The sequence below is a fragment of the Emys orbicularis genome, chromosome 7 (assembly GCF_028017835.1).
Source record: "Emys orbicularis isolate rEmyOrb1 chromosome 7, rEmyOrb1.hap1, whole genome shotgun sequence".
Lineage (NCBI taxonomy): Eukaryota > Metazoa > Chordata > Testudines > Emydidae > Emys > Emys orbicularis.
This window is the reverse complement of record NC_088689.1, coordinates 73,315,813-73,335,376: the sequence shown is the minus strand read 5'-3', so window position 1 is coordinate 73,335,376 and position 19,564 is coordinate 73,315,813. Positions and strand designations below refer to the sequence as shown.

The window sequence follows — 19,564 nt, the reverse complement described above, 5'->3', positions numbered from 1 at the left end:
CCCCTGGCTTGAAGTGGTTTCCATCATAAACAGAGTTAACGGTTTGGTTCAATGGCTTTCAGCACCCCCACTGTACAAATTGTTTTAACGCTACTGTCTGCAGCCATAAAGCCCCCTTTTCCCCCTCTAGCAATTACTCAAATAACACTCTGCCCCTCTCTAGGGCCTGGCATCCACTGACTTCAGTGCATTTAACAAACTGCAATCTTCCGGCCAGGAGCAGCCAAAGCACCCTAAAAGTGGGGGGACCACAGGCGCTCGAACTGTGGCCCCACCTCCATGTCACCCATCCCTACCGAGATCCCACCCCGCCCCACCCCTTCCCCCAAGACCCTGCCCCTGCACCGCCTCTTCCCCCGAGGCTCCACCCACCACTCACTCCTTCCCGCACCATCCTCCTGTGGCTTGCCCTTACGTCCGGTAAAAAGTGGAGGGACCATGGCCCCCTGGTCCTCCTTGTTCTGGTACCCCTGCTTCCGGCCACCTGAGGAGCATTAACTCTATTTTAGATGGGTAAATAACCATGTCACTTTCCCTCTGTTGCTGTGTGCATGTGACCTTGGACAAAGATCTGGGGCACCAGATTGTCTGCCTGATTCCCAGCCCTGTTACCTTAACCATAGAGCATCCAGGTGCAGGAACTAATGCAGCCAGAGCTTCATGCTTTAGAGAGTTAAATAGTTAATCTTGCAAGCCCCCTCTGGAAGGGACACTGCTGGAACAGCAGCTTTTAAATGACTGTGCCATGAAGTGCAGAACGAGGTTTCAGAACCCCTGAATCTTTTCTAAGAGTGGATTTTGTTAGCTGCTCACATTGTCTTTTCCCGTCGTAGTGAGCTGTGTTATTTCCACCCCCCTCCCCCCGCATAGACAAGGTTTTTCTAACCTGTGTCTACGGATTGTAGGTAGTGCACAGAACTGCAGCCTTCTTGTCTTCCTGAGGTGAACAAAGGGAATTTTTTTTTTTATTAGGGTTGTAAGGGACCTCAGGAGGTCATCTAGTCCAACCCCCTGTTCAAAGCAGGACCAATCCCCAGACAGATTTTTACTCCAGTTCCCTAAATGGCCCCCTCAAGGATTGAACTCACAACCCTGGGTTTAGCAGGCCAATGCTCAAACCACTGAGCTATCCCTCCTCCAAAATGTACAAAATGCACAAAATGTAACTGCTTTAAAATTCTGGGGTGGGATTATGGCAAAACACTGAAGTCTTTGTGTTAAGTAATAGAGAACTGACCTCTGAACACAGCTGGCTTTGTGTGTGCTCGGTAATAGCTGACCACAAGTGTGTCTGAAGACTTAATGGAGAAGGGGGCAGGGGTTTCTTTACGTGCTAACATAAAAGGCAAGTGCAGCCATGCACTGAGGCAGCCCATGTGTATAGTTGGTGTCTCTAAGACCAAGGGGCAGTGACTGAACGTCCAGAAGGTCCAAGGCTCTACTGGCTGAGTGAGAAGCTGTTAACCCACATGAAATCTCGAGTCGCTGCACAGAATGGGAAGGGAAATCAGAAGGCTGTCTTTTATCTTAAATCCTACGTAGCATGACACCTGAGATTCCAGCATGGCTTCTCCTCTCCCTGTTGGCTTCACACCACAAGATCCTTCACCCTAGGTCCCCTGATTAGCTCAAGCAAACCTAGGGTCACTTGCAAACTATTGCTGGGCACCTGGCTGTGAGGCCCAGACTTTGTGGGTGACTCTTCTCCCCCTAATCCCTGCCCCAGAGTCTCATTTCTGATGAGGTAAAGGGAATAGATAATCCATCTAGGGGATGTCCAAGGCTTCAGCTCGATCTGGTGACATGGGTAGAACATTAATAGGTGTAATCTGTATACAAGGCAGATCTGTATGCCAGGAGACAATGATGTGGTAATTGCCTGTCAGGCAAGCCCAAGAGCCTGCCTACATCCGGGAAGCTAATCTCTCTTCCCCCAGTCAGTGTCTGCAGTTCCCTGTGATCTGCCACTAACCCCTTCGTCTACTTCACTGAGTAATGTCACATACTTGATATTTTATTTATACTTGTAGCTCATCCTCCTACAGAGTCAGGTATATGGGACAATGCATGGGGATAACCTACCTCTGGTGTTTTGGCCTCTTATTTTTGTCCATTTGGAGTCTGCAGTACAGCAGTGTCTAATATATAAGCTGCTGTATTTCATACCACTTGGGTATTATCCTTTGACTCCTGGCAAGTTTCCAGCATGGCTCTCAGCTGGGCAAAGTTTAGGATCCCTGTTACAGTTTTCACTCATCCTTGGCAAAATCAGCTTGGCCTTCTACTGGGAAAGGAAAAAAAGAACAGCCCATAAACGGAACACATACCCTACAGACAGTTGGTGGGATTAGTGAGTTGTTAACTAATCCTGGCTAATGCCCCATAAAGCAGATCTGGTTTCTACCATGGGTCACTCACTAACCAAGTGTAACAGTGATCCCTTGGTATAAGATTTTCTCTGTCTGAAATAGATTGACAACTTATTGGCTAGATAGATCGATTTTACCCAGAAAAGCAGTAGCCTTCTTATGCAGTAGTTATCTCCGGTAGTTGACACTACATGGTGAAAAGATTTGGCTACGCAATAGAAAGCTCCCCAACTTCCTGTTACTGTGCTGGTCTAATGATTCTGCAGAGCACTGAAAAAAAAGGGGAACATGAGACTGTCTCTTTGTTTTCTATGCAGAGAAGGAAAGGAATTTTGCACTCCCAATGCTGTCTACTCCACTCCGAAATCCATACATCAATGGCTTGGTTCATGCCTGATTGTATAAGTTGTAAATACCAGTCTGTTAAAATTATTGATTACTTGGATAAAAATGACAAGTTTCTGTACAAAGACATGCGCTCTAATGCTGAAACATTGGACGTGTATAGCCAACTCCAGCTGAGCAGCCCAAAGTGTCTTCCAAACAGTAGCTAATCCTCAACGCCCTGTCGGCACCTTCACTGAACTCTCCACTACTCAATCTGTTGTTCGCCTCTGCCTGTACAGCAATGGCCTTCCTTAGCTGCACACTTGAGGAACTTGGCAGAAACCCTGTGCAAAACGTACTGAGCAGAGAGCGACTTTCAGTGGCTTATAACTTGGCCACAGTAAAACCAACCTTGAGCAAAACATGCATTTCCACAGATGGGGCCTGTAATAGTTAAAGCACTTGCTTAACATTCTTAAAGTTCATCCCTGATCAGCAAAGCCCGGAAGAATGTGCTCACATGCTTCCCTAAATAGGAGTCTGTGGCAGGGTGCTCCACTCCCTGCTAGGATGGCGCCTCCTCCTGGTCACTCAGGGATATAGCATGCAAGGTCAACACCCTTCCCATGGTTGCACGCCGTCTCTCCACCTCTCTCTCTGGGTCAGGAGCCCCACTCTTGCTCCATGAGCTGCTGCTGCTGCCTCTTTGTGACTTGGCTCTCCAGCCAGGTCACTCTACATGTTTTCCCCTTCCTTCAGCAATCCTGGGCAGTCTTCCCATTCACTGCCGCAGAGTGCCACTTCCTCAGTGGCTGGCAGGAGAACCCGGATCCACCCTTTACTCCAGGTTCCGGCTCAGGGACCCTCTAGTCAGCAGTCAAGGTCTGTTCCCTTTTAGACCTTACTGGCTTTTCCTGAGGCCTTTCCTTACCCCCTGGCACTGCCCCCATCCCCTGCAGGTTTGCTAGTAGCTAGAGGCTCCAACCACACTGGGGGTCCATTGTACTAACTGCTGTATAGATTTGTAGTAAAGACAGTCTCTATCTATCCTAAACAGCTTACAGTCTTAATTTCCTCTCCAGCCATTTCAGCTGCAGAGCATCACACAAAACTTGTTCGGTGGGAATAGCATATCTGCCTTCATGTTAAACAGCTGAACCTTTCTATACACTAGTCTCCTCCAGGCAGGAACAACACCTGGAAATTTCAGTCTGAAAGGTGAAAGTGTTGGGAAGTTATGGGCAAATAAAGACAGGGTTAGAATTTAGACGTAATTGTAGTGTCACTGCTCTACTGTTCCAGTGTGGGGTATTAGGCTTCATCCGTACTTAAAATGGAGGTTGTCATAGCTACGGTGCTTAGAGGTGTGAAAAATCCACACCCCGGAGTGCCATAGCTATGCCGACCTAACTTCCGTTGTGCTAGCTACTGTCGCTCGGGGAGGTGGTGTTCCTACAGTGATGGAAAAACCCCTCCCATTGCCACAGTCTGCATCTACACAATGTAGCTATGGTGCTAGAGTCCCCGTAGTGTAGACATGGTTTTAGACTGGATACAATGCAGTACATTCTCCTTTCAGACTAGGCATGGAACTCTCACTAGTCTTACTGGGACTTAGCCCCACAATCATCTCTTGAGGCAAATACTTGTGCTTGGAATTGTCCAAATTGTCCATCCTAAAGTCGAGTGACTGGTCAGTGGGCCTGGGTGTTTCAGAAATCTCAGGTCCGCTAATCATATTGGGTTTGTGAACAGCTAATGGAAAACACGGTGTGGTTGAAGACATAGTTAACGGATTACTCTTCCCAATTGTTCTTCCAGATGTAGAGATGCTTCAGTCAAAACCCGAAGCCCCAGTCGCTAGAGACCAGCTTTCTCTGAATATAAAAGACTCTATGATCCGCAAATTTTTAGAAGGTGAGAGCTGGGGGGCGGGGATGGAGAGTGGAAGTGGTGGGGGGGGTTTAGGGTTAATTAAAATAAATTCTGTTTGAGATTTTGTCCTGCTCTGTAAGGATAGAAGCAAATCCCCAGTGCTCAAGGTGAATGGCTCCGCTGCACTGGGTATTTCCCCCATCTGCTGCAAAGTGTTCAGTACAGCAGGGAAGGTGGTTCACGTATCTGCAGGGTCACAGGGGGGAGGGATAGCTCAGTGGTTTGAGCATTGGCCTGCTAAACCCAGGGTTGTGAGTTCAATCCTTGAGGGGGCCATTTAGGGATTTGGGGGGAACCTGTCAGGGACAGTACTTGGTCCTGCTAGTGAAGGCAGGGGACTGGACTTGATGACCTTCAAGGTCCCTTCTAGTTCTATGAGATAGGTATCTCTCTCTCTCTCTCTCTCTCTATATATATATATATATATAACCAACTTGATTTGTGTTTTAACTCAGAGTAAGATCCAGTTCTGGTTCTATCCCCTCCCCCCTTATTAAGTGACGTGAATATTCAGACAGGGAGGTTCTCCTGTATACACTCGCCTTTCTGTGGCCTTCTGCTCTCCATGTTAAGAGGACATCAGCCCCCCTAAAGGTGCCCGAGTGCAGATCTGCCTGGGGGAGGAGTTTGAGTTCTGACTAAGAGGTGGCTAGTTATTATCCTCAACTACCTGGTTGTGTAGATAGGGATGTGGCCTCTGCATTGACTTCAGTGGGAAAGGATGGTGTCCAGAACCTCTCAGACCAGACCTCTGCTAGGTGCTTAATTGAGGTACCTGTCTTGAAAGCTTTTGGCCCATATGGTTTCTTCACGTACGATGCTCCAGAAGGGGTTCTACTCTGTGGAAATGACATAATGGGGCTCCAGGTTTCATATCGAACATGCTCAGGTTTTCCTAACTAGCATCCCTGCGAACTCTGCCTGGACCCTGAGAGCCAGTCTGGATTATATCCCTTTCTCACATCACCAGCAACTAAGGGTTTGTCTACGCTGACAATTAGTTTATGGCAAGCAGGAGTGTGAATGCAGGGCCGGCTCCAGGCACCAGCCGAGCAAGCTGGTGCTTGGGGTGGCAGCTTGTAGGAGGCGGCATTCTGCCCAATCCTAGGGCGGCACGGCCGCTTTTTTGTTGTTGTTGTTGTTCCGCTCCGGCCGCCCTGTAGGGGGCAGCGGCGTGGAGGACGGGAGCGCCCTGCAGCAAGCCTGGCAGGGCAGCCCGCGTCCTTCCCTCCCCGCCAACCGGAGAGGCGCGGAGCCCTCCCGGCTGAAGCCCTGGCCGCCCCCCTTCTCTCTCTCCCCCCACTCCCTCTCCCTCCCCCCGCTAGCCGGGGCACATCTGCAGGGTAGGGAGTCCCCCTGCACCCTGGCTCCGGCCGTGCCGCAGGTTTTTTTTTTGCTTTGCTGTTCTGGCCGCCACGGTTTTTTTTTTTTTTTTGCTTGGGGCGGCCAGAAAGCCAGAGCCGGCCCTGTGTGAATGTACTCTGCACTAGCCTGCCACAGACCAGCTGTCCACATGGACACATTAACAAACTGTTAATGCACTTTTAATCTAGTCCCGTTTCAAAAAAGACTAGATCAAAGTCCATTAACAAATGCGTCAGCAGTGTCCACTCAGACAGTTAGTCCACGGCAGGCTAGCGTGGGGTAGATTCACACCTCAGCTTGCCGAGAACTAGATGTTTGTGTCGACAAGCCCAAGTTTCTGCAAGTCAAACTAGGCCTTTAGTGATGCTGTGCAAGCGCACTGTCTGTAGGTGCAACTCATAGAATTTAGTGAACAATCCTGTGGCTGCACAAGAAGGAATCTAATCCAGCTCCCTCTGCTAGGTGTGTTTCTGTTGGGTTAAGAGGTAACAATCAAACATTTTCTTGTCACTGAAGTCAGCAGATTTGACTGTACACACCTCCTGGGCCAGACAACCTAATGACAAAGTTGGCATTCGTAGACCAAGTTTCTTTGGGGAGAGGAGGAGGCAAATATTAATTTTCAGAACTGTTCAGATAATGCAAAGGGCTCTTAAATTCCAAGAAGTCAAACTAGCCAGAGGCCCAGTAAATATTATATGCCGGGATTTTTTGTGATGGGGGGGGCATTGATTTCAGTGCCTAGGAACTGGATTTTCTCTGCTGAAGTGTATTATGTGCAGCACACCGGTTAGAACTCTCTTGGTCTCCCAGTTCCAGCAGCACACCCAGTCACGCACCCCACATTGTCCCCGGGAACCCTTTCCTGGCCACTCCTAGAGATATTAACTTAAATTATACCGTGTCCTTGTATCCACACACACACAGGAATATACAGCTGGTTAGGTGCCATACATGTGAATGCAATGTTATGGAGGTGGCTCCATTGTTAAGGCTGAGCTGAATTCTGCGCTGAAAGCAGGGATCTCAGCTCTTTGTTCTCTGAGGAGAGCACAGTGGATCCTCCCCAAATGTACAGTAACAGCTCTCTGAGCACAGAATGGATTTTCAAGTAAAACTTTGAATTACTTTAGGCCTTAAAGGACCCTGTTTCAATTAATTTTTAAGAAGTTTAGAATTAGAGTGACCAAATGTCCCGATTTTATAGGGACAGTCCTGATTTTTGGGTCTTTTTCTTATATAGGCTCCTATTACCCCCCGTCACGATTTTTCACACTTGCTGTCTGGTCACCGTTTAGAATCTGTGCCAGGCCTAGGGCAGGTTGCAAAATGCCAGTTTATTTTTATTTTTATTTTGGGGGGGGGGAATGTTGAGGGCCCCCCCCCCCGAAATTTCCTGTGAAAATTATTTGATTTCTTCCTTTTCATAAATGTCGGGTGTGGATATGAGGCTTTAGGGGATCACCCAGGCCAGTAAGGGGGTCTCTGTCACCCCCTGTAACCTTCAATGCTTCTGCGCTGTGCTCAGAGCCCTGGCCCCAGCAGCCTGCTCACAGCACAACAGCTTCACCCTGGCTTCCACCAGCCTGGTTCCTCCTTGCAGGGTGACACCGACAGCCCTTCCAGCCCCCCAGTCCTCCCCAAAACCATCTCCCCTGCAGCGTCCAGTCCCTCTCGCCGGACCCTTGCAGAAGTGATCAACTTTGCTGCCTCCAAAGAGACAGAACACACAGCAGCCTGCAAGATAAACAAGAGGGTAAAATCCTCAGTGTAACATATGGCACTGAGACGGTTTTGTAAAAGCAAAAGCAGTTTATTAACAACAGGACCTAGATTTATGTGATACCAAGGAGAAGGAATCGGGATAGAAATGGTGACAGCCAACCAAAAAAATACACTCCTGAGGCTAAAATCAAATGTAACAAGACAGAGTCTTTTGTTCAAAGTCCTTCTCTCACCTCAAGTCATTCTTCCAGGTGTAATGCTCAGGTGAAGGATAACCCGAAGTTCATTGTCCTGGTGTCTAGAGCCAGGAAGGGCTCCTGGGAGACACGCTCTCCTCTCTCGTCCAAGAGGCTAATGCCATCTTGAGCCAAGTGTCCCCTTCCCATGGGATGTTTCCTGGTGCAATTTTACAATGCAAATGAAGTCTTCTTCCCATCCCCACCTGTAGCAGATTGCTTTGTTTACTGCTGATGTAGCCCCATTCATCATATGCATCTCCTGTCCGGGAGCATGCGAGCTGTTTGCACACACTAGTGCAACCAGGGACAGCTGCCAGTCAGCCTGGTGCCCACTCCAGTGGGCGGGGCTGGGGGGGGTACAGCCACGCCAGAGAAGCTGCCCGGGCTGGGCACTGGCTCCTGCGAGCTGCGGCCCACATGCTGCTGCTTTCATTGCTGCAGTTCCTGGTAGAGCCCGGCAGCTCCGTGGATATCCACTTTATAGCCATAGATTCCCGCATCCGCAGATACAAATTTTGTATCCGCACAGGGCTCTAGCCATAGGATTTCCTCCAGAAACTGGATTAAAGCATATTCTTTAGAAAGATACCATTGCTTGGAGTTTTAAAGACAAGACTAGATGAGTCCACCTGCTCCCCAATAAACCGCTCTAATGTTGACCCTCATGGCTAGGAAATTGCATTTGATTTCAAAATTGAATTTGTGCAACATCAACTTCCAACCATTGGATCCGGCTCTGCCTTTGTCAGCAAGGTTGCAAAGCCCCCTGCTCTGAGAGCTCTTTTCCTTGGGTCAGTACCTATACACCTAATTTTTGATAAGCTGACAGTTGAGCTCCTTTAGCTTCACAGTGTAAGGCTGTTTTCCAGCCCCTGGATCATTTCCATGACCTCCTTTGAACTCTCTCCAATATTTCCACAACTTTCTTGAAGTGCAGACACCAGAACTTAGCGCAGTGTTCTAGAAGCGCTCTTACCAGCGCTGTGCACAGAGGCAGAATCACCTCCCTACCTCTACTTGAAGGATTACGTCATTGTCTAATCTAAGGATTCAAGGACCACATTGGCCCTTTTAGCCACAGCATCGCACAGGGAGCTCATGTTGAGTCAATTATCTATGATGATCCTAAGTCCTTTTCTGAGTCACTGCTTTCCAAGACAGAGTCACCCGTCCTGTAGCTGTTACCTGCATCCTTTGTTCCCAGAGGTATTACTTTGCATCTGGCTGCATTTAAAAAACATTCTATTGGATTGTGACCATTTAACCAAGCAATTCAGATCACTCTAACAGTAACCTATCCTCCTTGTTATTTGTACCCCATTGATCTTTGTGTCATCTGCAAACTTTAATATTCATGGGGAGATATTAGACAATGATATAAAATCTTTGTTGGTAAAGATCTAGACAGTGTTGGACCAATAAGTTCTCTCATTAACAACTATATTTTACGATCTCTCTGTAAGCCAGTTTTAAATCCATCTAATGTGTGCCCTGTTAATTCCATATAATGACAAAATTTTAATTGAGGTGTCATGTGGTGTGACACACCAGGGTACAGTCCAGACCAACAGAGGGCTGTGTCACCCCTGCCCTGCAACCTCGGGTGCCTTGCAATGCCTTGCTAAAGTAGCTCCCACATGAGCTGCTTACAAACAGCCTTCCAGCCTGCAAACCAAAACCCGAGTGTCTGTGTGTAACTGAAGTCTGCCTGCCACATTTGAGTTACACGCTGGCTCTCACCAGCCTGGGTTGTACTGCAGGGTGACCCCAACACACCTCCAGTCCCAGATTTCCCTCAGAATTGTATGTCCTGTTCCGCCCAGCCCATGGTACAGATAAAATATTCCCTTAAAGGAATAATAGATTTTAAATACCAGATTTCAAAGAGAGAAGATCTCGCTCAAATAGTGTCTTATCTAATCCAGGGTGTTTAAATTGTAGCTAATTATTCAAATAGTAAAACAAAAGTTTATTATTAATTAAGTACAAGTAGTGAGGCATAAAGGTCAGGAAAGTTACAAGATAAAGAAAGATAGGCAGTTACTAATGCCTTACTTAACAAACTATATTAGATGCAAGCAATGTTGCTCACCACATGCTTCAGCAGATAACTGTCCAAACTCACAGGTTGGACCCCTCCCCTAGAGTCCAACGAATGCTTCCTTTGTCTTCTTCAGGTGCAGAGAATGCCATGAGCAGGGAGAGAAAGAGGGGTGCCTGGGGGTGTTTTTCAAGAGTGGGACCGGGAGAAGGCTTTAAGTGCACCCAACGCCCATCCACCAACCAGGCTCCTGTGCACAGTTAATGTTCTACATTTTAGTGTGAGCAGCAGCTAACAATGACCCTAAATCCAACACCTTTTAAAAATAAACACCTCTCCATTACACCAGCTCTACTCAACACCTACCTCTCTGCCAAGTTTCACACAGACAAGATGATGTTTTTAAAGCAGCATGGGTAACTATGAATGTAGGACTGACAAGGAGAATTGTAACCAGAACCTAAATTGATTGGCTGTTATAAAAAGATCCAGACAAAATCTGGATCTTGAACCCCATTGTCTCCAGTGTGGGCAGTTGTAAGTGTTCAAAGATCATGAGACTGAGAGATTTTTCTTTGCTTTCTGCTTTGTGGGCCTTTACTGTACGCTCAGGTCAGGTTTTCACGCTTTTCTCCAGAACTATGAGGGCTATCAGCTGGCTTTTTATTTAAATGAAAGCAGAGGTTCTTGATTGCCCAACACCACATGCTGTGTCACTCATGCTAAAACCATGTTTTGGCAACACTGCTTCTAAAATGGCTTATCCTGCTTGTACCAAATGCTGAACATCCAAGATCTGCCCTTGGGTAAAACATTTCACATAACTTCGGATGGATCGCTTGATGAAGTTAGTAGGGTGTTTGTTCAAATTCTGGCCTGTACAGGGAGGCTATCTTAAACCTTAATTATGGAAAGCTGGGGCATTTCTCCATACCACGGGAAGCTGGGGATGCGTAGGCAAAAAGACCTCTGTGGAAAATAGCGGCCTAGAAAGGAGAAATAAAACTGTGTGAGGTTGGATTCCTCTTACTCTTTGCTTGTGCAGGTCAAATAATTAATAGCCATGCAGCTATGAAGCCCTCTTTGAATTCCAGCCACTAAGTATCTTAATCACTCTTTGTTGCTAGTCTCCGGTTGATGGCAAGGGATCATTTTCAGGAGACTGTGCTGCTGATCAGCTAGGAAGTATCGGGGGAGTTGCTTGGGTGAACCGGGTGCTGTTGCTTTCTGGAGAGCAACAGGTGTCTGAGGCCAGGGCTTATACCGGCATTTTTGCTGGTAGAATTTATACTTGTTTGGCAAGCGAAACAAGGTGTGCTAAGCTATACTGGCAAACGCTACTTTTTGCTGGTATAAGCTGGGTCTGCACTAGGTGGGTTTTGTCAGGAGAGCTATACCGGAAAACCTTATAAGCATAGACTAGGCCTGAGTGTTGCTTTGGGAAAGCCTGCCGCAGGCTGGTACCTGCCGCAGGCTGGTACCTGCCTGTGCTGCTCTGAGCCTTCAGGAGGGCACGTGGGCCTAGCGGAGGAACTGGCCATTAGGTCAAGTCAGGAGGATTAAATGAACATGGCTTGGCCAGGCCACAGTGGGCCCGTGGATTTCATGCCAGTGTGGAAGTGTGATTCTTACTGCATGGCTGGAGGGAAGAAAATCCAACTGGGAAACCTGATTTGCTGCCCTCTTGGATGCCCTGGCTAAATGCAAATGCCCCTCTGCTGCTGCCTGCCTGGCTTCCGGCTCTGATCCCTGCCCCTCTGCATTCTCCGACTCAAGTCAGCCCTCAACTCTGTGCCGCCACCCTCCCCGACATGCTCTGAGTCCCCAGCCCTTACTGCCTCTCTGACTCTTCAGATTCCTGGTGGCTCCTCTTCTGCTTCCCCACGTCACCAGCTCAGAAGCAGAACAAGACTGAACTGCCCCTGGTAACACTAATCCCCCAGCTGCTCTGCACATACCCCTGCCCTTGCCAGCCATGCAGAGTCAGCCCTGGGTCACCTGCCTCACTGAAGGGGGAGGGGTGACCCAGTGACTAGGGCCTGGGCCTGGGCCTCAGGAAACCCAGGTTCAGTTACATGCTGTGACCTTGTGTGAGTCATTTAAACCTCTCTGAGCCTCAGTTCCCCCTGGGGACAATGGCACTCCCCTACCTCACTGGGGTGCTGAGGATAAATAGGTTAAAGATAGCGAGGCGCTCAGGGTGGGCCACATGTAAGTACCAGAGTGGGTTTCTTCCACTGAGAGGATCCAAGTGGTTTGGTGCAGCTCCCACGCCAAGACGTCAGCGTTCCAGTTAGTGAATACGCAGACATGAACACAGGAATTACTTCTTATCAGAAGAGACTCATAGTCCTCTCGGCCAGTATTCCGCCTGGCAGCGGCCAGTGGCTGCAGCAGAGAAAGGAATAATGCTCCTCAGATAACACAACTTTTGGTCAGTTTCAGCAGCTGGTAAATATACTAACCCCGGCTAAGATGCTGGCCTTTGAAACCCAGTGCTGTGATAGTTTCACTAGCAGCTGGGATCCAGTAGATGGCAGATGACTAATGTAAGCAACAAACACTGTTAACATCCCAAATTTATTACAGCCCTACAGCTTTTCACCACAGTCCTTCATGATCCAGGAAGGACAGGCACTGTTGAAAATACCCGCACCAAACAAGGTGGTACCTACTTCAGGCACTTAACCCACTACCAGACATTGGTGACCAGATAAAGAACTGTTCTAGGCACTTAAAAACCACTGAAAAAATTAGTGTGTCTATTTCCATTCAATTATGGCCAATGTCATCAGGCACAGTGTGCTGTGTGATTGATGAGAGCTACAGTGCAGATGGCAGCACAGCTTTGGGTGGCTTGGTGTCTCACTGACTTTAGTTGCTTTCTAGGCAGTAGCAAAGATCTGCCAGATTCAGAGGATGATCCCTACCAGCAGTGCGGTGAGGATGAACTTTACTACACTGTGGAGCAGGATGACTTCCCTCAGGAAATGGTCAACAGACCTCCGGTTCCTGTTCCGAGGCCTGACTCCAGCTCCCTTCATCAAGAGAAGGAGCTGTACATTTCCAAAGGTGAGTCCTGTACCAGAACCATCTGTATTTCTGTGCCCAGCAGTACAGAGCAGAGCAGATACTGCATGGAGTACCTGTTGTAGAAGTGGGACAGCGATGGGCCCACCTCCCAGACCTTGATCAGAATCCTCGTCTGGCTTCCAAAATCCCCAGAGTTTAGATTATTCACCTCTAGGTTCTTGGTTCATTCCATAAGAGATGGGCCTCCTATTGGGATCCAGATCTGGATTTCACCCTTCTTCCCTCTCCCAAAACACTGTGGTGTTTGCATCCTGAGGTCTTGGCTTGAGTGTAAGCAGTCGGACTGCAGGCTTCCAAAGCCAGGATCAGCTATGGTCTGCTCTGGACAGACCCAGTTTTGTTGGGAAGTGCCTAAAGTGACAAGGTAGACAATGGCATGGCTGTTGTGCTGATAGGCAAATTCAGGCACAGAGACTATGTAAAGGTGTCACTGAATCCGTAGAGCTGGAAATAGAGCCTGGGAGTCCTGACTCCAGTCCCTTTCTCTAACTACTAGATAACACTCCCTACCATGAAGATAATTTTATTTCAGTTCCTCTGAAAAGGTAAGGCGAAATGTAAATGGCTTTGTCTGCATAAGAACCATTGGTCCGACCCAGTACGGCCATTCTTATGTAGACAAAACCATCCATTATGGCTGAAATTTTCAAAGCTACCTAGGGGGCTTAGATGCACAATCTCCATTGAAATTAAAGCGAGTTGTGCAATTATCTTCTAGGCAGCTTTAGAACTCTCCATCATAATGTTTTGTATGAATACACACATTGCGATTCTTTAAAAAAAAAATTATAACCAAATTTTGGAGCATCATCTAAAGGGGCATCCAGCAGCAGGCCTGACACTAAAACATCTCTGGAAAATGTATTCAGTCCTGTGTTAGGAATGGATTGCATGGTTGAATTCTGTCCACGGGAAGGGTGTTTCTACCATGCTGTCCCTTGTCTTATTTTCTCCCTTGACTTCAGTGGGTTTGCTCGATTTCCTGTGTGTAACCTTACCATTTCTGTCCTGTCTGTGATGTGGTGAGGTGTCTAAGGAATACCTGTTTTATAGTATTTGCAGGGAAAGCTCGCGAAAGACCTGGGAATCTGTATGTCTCTGCAGGGAAGATTAAGAAAGGTAAGTCAGGTGTCTGTTTCAGAGAACTTTCCAATAATGCAAGAGGAAAGCTGGCAAACGAATTTAATGTGAATGAAGTGTGTGTATGTGCCACTGAGCTGACCAGCTCCACTAGTGCTCGCATGACTCCTCACCCATCGGTCTTTTGGCTCCCTACGACAGAGTGCCAGGGAGGATCCTAGCTTTGTGACTGCAAGGCTAGCTATTTGCTTTATTTATGGATTGTCACTGGGAGGTGGTTTATTCACCCCTCTATGCTGGTAATAGGAGTGGGGCTGTATTTGTCGCCAATGAGGCATGCCAGTACCTGTATGATTGTTTGTTGGGCCATACATCCTTAGTTCATTTTGTTGCTTTTAGACTAAAGTGCTCTAAGACATTCAGGGGAGTGCCTTAAGACAGGGTGTGTTTCCCGGTAGTTAACAACCAGCTTTATCAGTTGCCACTCACTAGCTGTCAGGAAGTGTCGGACTCAGGGGTCACTATCGCTGTTATAATCAGTGAAAATGAAGAAGTGTAAACAGAAAATAATCCAGCTTTTTCAGTGAAAAGTGAAGTTGGCCTGCCCAAAGTCGGGGAAGGATGCTCCATTTATAGAGCTGGTGTTTTCCTAGCAGCCAAACCCTGTATTCAGGGTTTGTCCCATTAGATTTACACTGTTCGTTACATGATGCTGCTAGTGTTGTACCCAAACCTCAGGGGTCTGACTCTGATAGGTACTGAGCCACCCACAATTTCCTGGATTTTGAAATTGGGGCCTTAATAGTCATACATGGCTCTGTCGTGGTGGCTTTTCATCAAGTGTTCTTAGAATGCTTTACAAAGAAGGTCAGTATACTTATTCCCATTTTATATATGGGGAAACCGAGGCAGAGAGGAAGTATCTTGTCCAGGTCACCTTAGTAGGCCAGTGGCAGAGCTGAGACTAAAATTCAGGCCTGAGTCTCAGTCCAGTGGTGGATCCAGTAAACCACAGTGTTGGAGATCTTCAGGCTGGCAGTGGCAGGTCTTTGCTCTTAGTGGTTGAGAAGCGGCTTATTCTAGTTACCTAGGTCATTGGGCTGGGTGTCAGGAGATCTGACTCTGCCACTGACCTGCTGGGAGACCTTGGGCAAGTCACTGCCCTGCTTTGTGCCTCAGTTTCCCCTCATATCCTGTGTGCCATCTATTTAAACTCCCAGCTGTTAAGGACAAGGACAGTCTCTACTATGTGTTTGCAAACAAGGGCTCTTGATTTTGGCCAGGGCCTCTAGATTTTATGGGAATACCACTAAATAGCTGCATGTCACAGAAAGCACCTGGGACAGGAGACCTAGGTTGTTGGAACCAGACACTGGCATTTCCTGATTTGTCTGTTAAGAATCTCTGCTCTACCCCTGCAGTAACATAATGGTGTGGGGCAGCTAATCTCTGTGTCCCTGAGTATAAAAAACAACCCCAAGCTCAGTACGTGTTTAACTTTCTCTTTTCAGAGCCTGCAGTCAGGCTTGTCAGGGACCAGTCACAATCAAGCATATACGACCCATTCGCTGGGATGAAAACCCCAGGTCAGCGGCAGTTAATTACACTACAGGAACAAGTCAAGATGGGGATACTCAATGTTGATGAAGCCGTGCTCCATTTTAAGGAGTGGCAACTGAACCAGAAGAAGAGATCGGAATCATTCCGGTTCCAACAGGTACAGGCGTCTACCACGGTTAAAAACACCTTCTTAGCTAGTTCGGGGCTGGTGAATTCCATTCTCTGCTTACAGAATAGGTACAATGCAGCCAGCATTACTAGTGTCTCTGAAATTGCCCCACCAGCAGGTCTCACCTCTGAGCTGGATTGGCTGTCCCTGTGGGGGTCCCCAGTCCTGCTCAGTCACTGGCCTCCCTTCTGAATTGGCCTAACGAGGGACCAGTGACTGTGGGGGTGACTTTTGTAATGTGGATCCCTGCTTACCAGGAATTGGACTGAGCCCCATCCAACTAAGATCAGACAGGCCACCCCACACCCATCAGAAGGTTATGACTTTGTGCCTAATCCCTGGAGGGAGAGGGGGTAAGGGCTGAACCTCCCCTGGCACTTTGCAAGCCAGAATAAGAGAAGGCTTCCCCCACCTATGGCCTCCAGAGACTTCCTACTGATGACTCTCAGGGTGTTCAGGAGAACCTGCTTTTGGAAAAAGCACCTAACTTGTGACTAGTCCATGAGAGATTCATAGGGTTACTGTCACTCAGCAGTTTGTAGTGGGGGTCTGGAAATGAGCATCCAAGTCTTAATTTTTCATATTCCAGCCATAGCGGCATTCCCACCTTAAATGTGATGCCAGCTCCTAGCATAGCCTCTCGTTCACGCTGCAACAGAGCCAGCCCTGGCGTCTGCGAGAGCGCTGTGGGGGGCTGATGGAAATTGAGACTCCTGTAGGTGCTGGCAGGACAAAAGCAAACCACTTCCTCCACCTCATTCTCGCCCAGGGGTGGTCTTCTTTATCCAGAGGGCCTCATGAGAACCCCTCACTTCTCCCTAGATTAAAGGCCTGCTGGGGGCAGGTTCTGTGTCTGCTGCCATCGTTCCAGCAGATGTTTGCTGGGATGTTCTTTGGAGACAAGAACAGCTCTTAAGAGTCAAGTCTGCCTCCTTCCACCCTGTTATCCTCTCTCCCTGGGGTGGAGCACAGTTGCTGCTCTGGTTTTAAACTCGATTCAGTTGCCTAGCGGGTGCAACTGCTGTGTCTCCACTTGTATAGGGTTGCCTCCTTTTTAAGGCTGTGTCATCTGAGACTGTCCTCTCTCCACACTGCAACACTCGCATCCCCATAAGACAGCATCGTCACCAGGCACTGTCATGCTGTGGGGATGTCTCATCAGCCCCACCTGTGTTTCTGGACTGCAGTTCCCCCCTTGTTTCAGCAGGGAGGTTTTGAATTCCACCAGGACCGAGCCTCAGAAATTGGGATGTGTGGCAGCCCGCTCCCCTCCTGCACTCACCGTCTCCTGCTTGCCTCACGGAAATGGCTGGTGGTGACGTCAGGTGGGCAGTGAGCAGCAGCACAAATCCTCTTTCTGTGCTAGTGTCCATAATAGGAGGAATAGAAACACAGGAAACCGGGGTATATAAGATCAGCAGAATCCTCTCCAGACAGAATGTTCTCTAGATCTTTTCCACAAGATATTGGTGGGTCTCTGAGCCTGATTCGGAACATATGCCATGAGCATCTTCAAATCGCTTGGTTCCTGAAAAGCCATGCGCACACTATGTGGACTTCTCCCGGGAATAGATTAAAACCCAGTCGCACAGATTGAACTCCAGACAGATTTTGTTGCCGGTGATGCAGCTTGGAGACAGATTTAGCCTAAGTACATTCTTGGTGCCATCATAAAACTGCATGTGTTCATTTATCCCAAGCACTGAAAAGAATGTATTGTGACGTTCTAGGAAAATCTGAAACGGCTACGAGACAGCATCACCCGGAGGCAAATTGAGAAGCAAAAAACGGGAAAACGTTCAGGTAACAAACTTACTCAAACTCTCTCTCCAGTAACGAAGCTACTAATGGGGTCACTTGCAGAGTGTCTGCCAATCCCGCACTCATCTGCATGGGCTTTGTAGGCTGGAACTTGTCTGCATGTATTTTATTAACTCTGTGTAATATATTAATATACTCATCTGTGTGTAATATATACTCATAAAATACACACCTGTATGATATATCAGCAGTTAAAACATAGGCAAGCTACTTAACTGCCTGTGCCTCAGTTTCCCTGTCTGTAAATGAGGATGCTACCCATCTCCAGGGGTGAGTCTTAGGCCATGAATGGAAGCCCCTGGAGATCCAGGAATCAAAGGCTGTACTGAAGGGCCAAGCGCCTGGTCCTGTAACTGTTTCCTGATACAAGAGATCTTGGGGGCAGGAGAGATCATACTATGCACTGGTAGAACCAGCTGCCCTGGAAGCTACAAGCCTTCTAAAGATTGAGCATTCAGAGCCCATTCCTTCCCCTTCATGTAGGCCCCTTACTCCTGTGGATGAGGAGCTCTGTGCTGGTCTGCCCAAGGTTCTGGACAGTCAGGCTGGTGTGGAAGGATCTGCAGGGTCCCTGAAAGAGCTCTGCCTGGCTGCTGACACTGCCTGCCCCCATAGACCTTCTGGAGAAATGCTGCCCCTACAAGAGGCTGCTACAGTCACATGCCTGGAGCTGCCAGGGGAGTGTGGGGAAGAGCAGGGATGGGGCAGCAAAGTGCCCCTGGGCTGAAGACTCTGTTCCAGAGCTGGTAGCCCTCTGTTGCCCCTTCCAAGATGTCTGCAGCTGACTCGGATGGCTGCAGAGACCGGCCACAGCTCAGTGGGGCTGGGGAAAGCTTTGCGCTCTTGGGGCCTTGCTCATGTCTTACTAAGAAGTGGGACTGCTGCTGGTGAGGTGTAAGAGGGGGATCTCTTCTCCCACAGCTTCAGTTAGGTGGTGCCTAAACCCCCTGGCCTCTAGGCTAGTGCAGTACATTGACCACCTCCTCCCTAGACTCAGGCTGTCCTAGAGCTCAGCAACCCCCCACCCTGCCGGCTTCCTCGTTCTGAGGTTGGGCCACACAGCTCCTGGGCAGCATGGTTCCCCCTTGGCTTGAGTGAGGGAAAGGTTTGGGTCAGCGCCTGGGCTGCCCTGTGTGATCTTACTGGATCTGGACTCCTGGATCTTCTGTCTGTTCCATTTTGGAGACCAGGAAGGCCAACTATGGTAAAAAGTTGATTCTGACAGGTTGTCTGACAGGCAGGAGTGGAGCTGAAGTAGTAGACGCATGTACACGGCCCATAGCCTCTAGCCTCCCCACCCCTCACCGTTCCTGTTGTGCTTCTCGTGGGCTAAGAGCTTTACAAGTGCTGACTCCTTCATCTCCTCAGCTCTTCCTGCCTGCAGCAACGACATCACGTCCCTGAGCAGAGCGATTTACTGACTCGCCCAGGGGCACCCAGCAAGTTAATGGCAGTCGGGAATAGGGCATGAGAACCTTAACATCAGCCCTTCGGCTGCTCTACCTACTGCCACAGCTGGGCAAGAGAACTGGAGGAGCCAAGTGTTAACTGAGTCATTCCAATGCGTGCATTTCTTTTGTTCATAGAGAATAGTAACGCTAAATGTTGCTCCAGCCCAGAGGTGGTTGTGTCTGCTAATCATCAATGGGGATGCTCCTGTGGATAAGTGTCCTCTGTTTGCACTAAACCAGATTAATATGACTCAGTCCTGTGACCTTCCCTTTGCAAGCAGTAGCAGTGTGGTCGATCTGCCCAGTCCATCTGAATGTTGATGGAAACTGAGCAATGGAAGCAAAGCCCCTGTGGGAATCAGTGCTTGAGTAATTCATGTTTAATCCTC

General features: G+C 48.4%; 1 protein-coding gene across 1 annotated transcript in view; it reads left to right on the top strand.

The window, feature by feature from the left end:
* PIK3AP1 (phosphoinositide-3-kinase adaptor protein 1) overlaps positions 1-19,564 on the top strand; it is a 79,670-nt gene that overhangs the window by 54,772 nt on the left and 5,334 nt on the right. Inside the window, exons 9-13 of the mRNA XM_065407952.1 lie at positions 4,518-4,613; positions 12,891-13,073; positions 14,148-14,213; positions 15,686-15,891; positions 17,634-17,706. Of these exons, the coding sequence (XP_065264024.1) occupies positions 4,518-4,613; positions 12,891-13,073; positions 14,148-14,213; positions 15,686-15,891; positions 17,634-17,706 (624 nt within the window). The remainder of the gene's footprint in view (positions 1-4,517; positions 4,614-12,890; positions 13,074-14,147; positions 14,214-15,685; positions 15,892-17,633; positions 17,707-19,564) is intronic.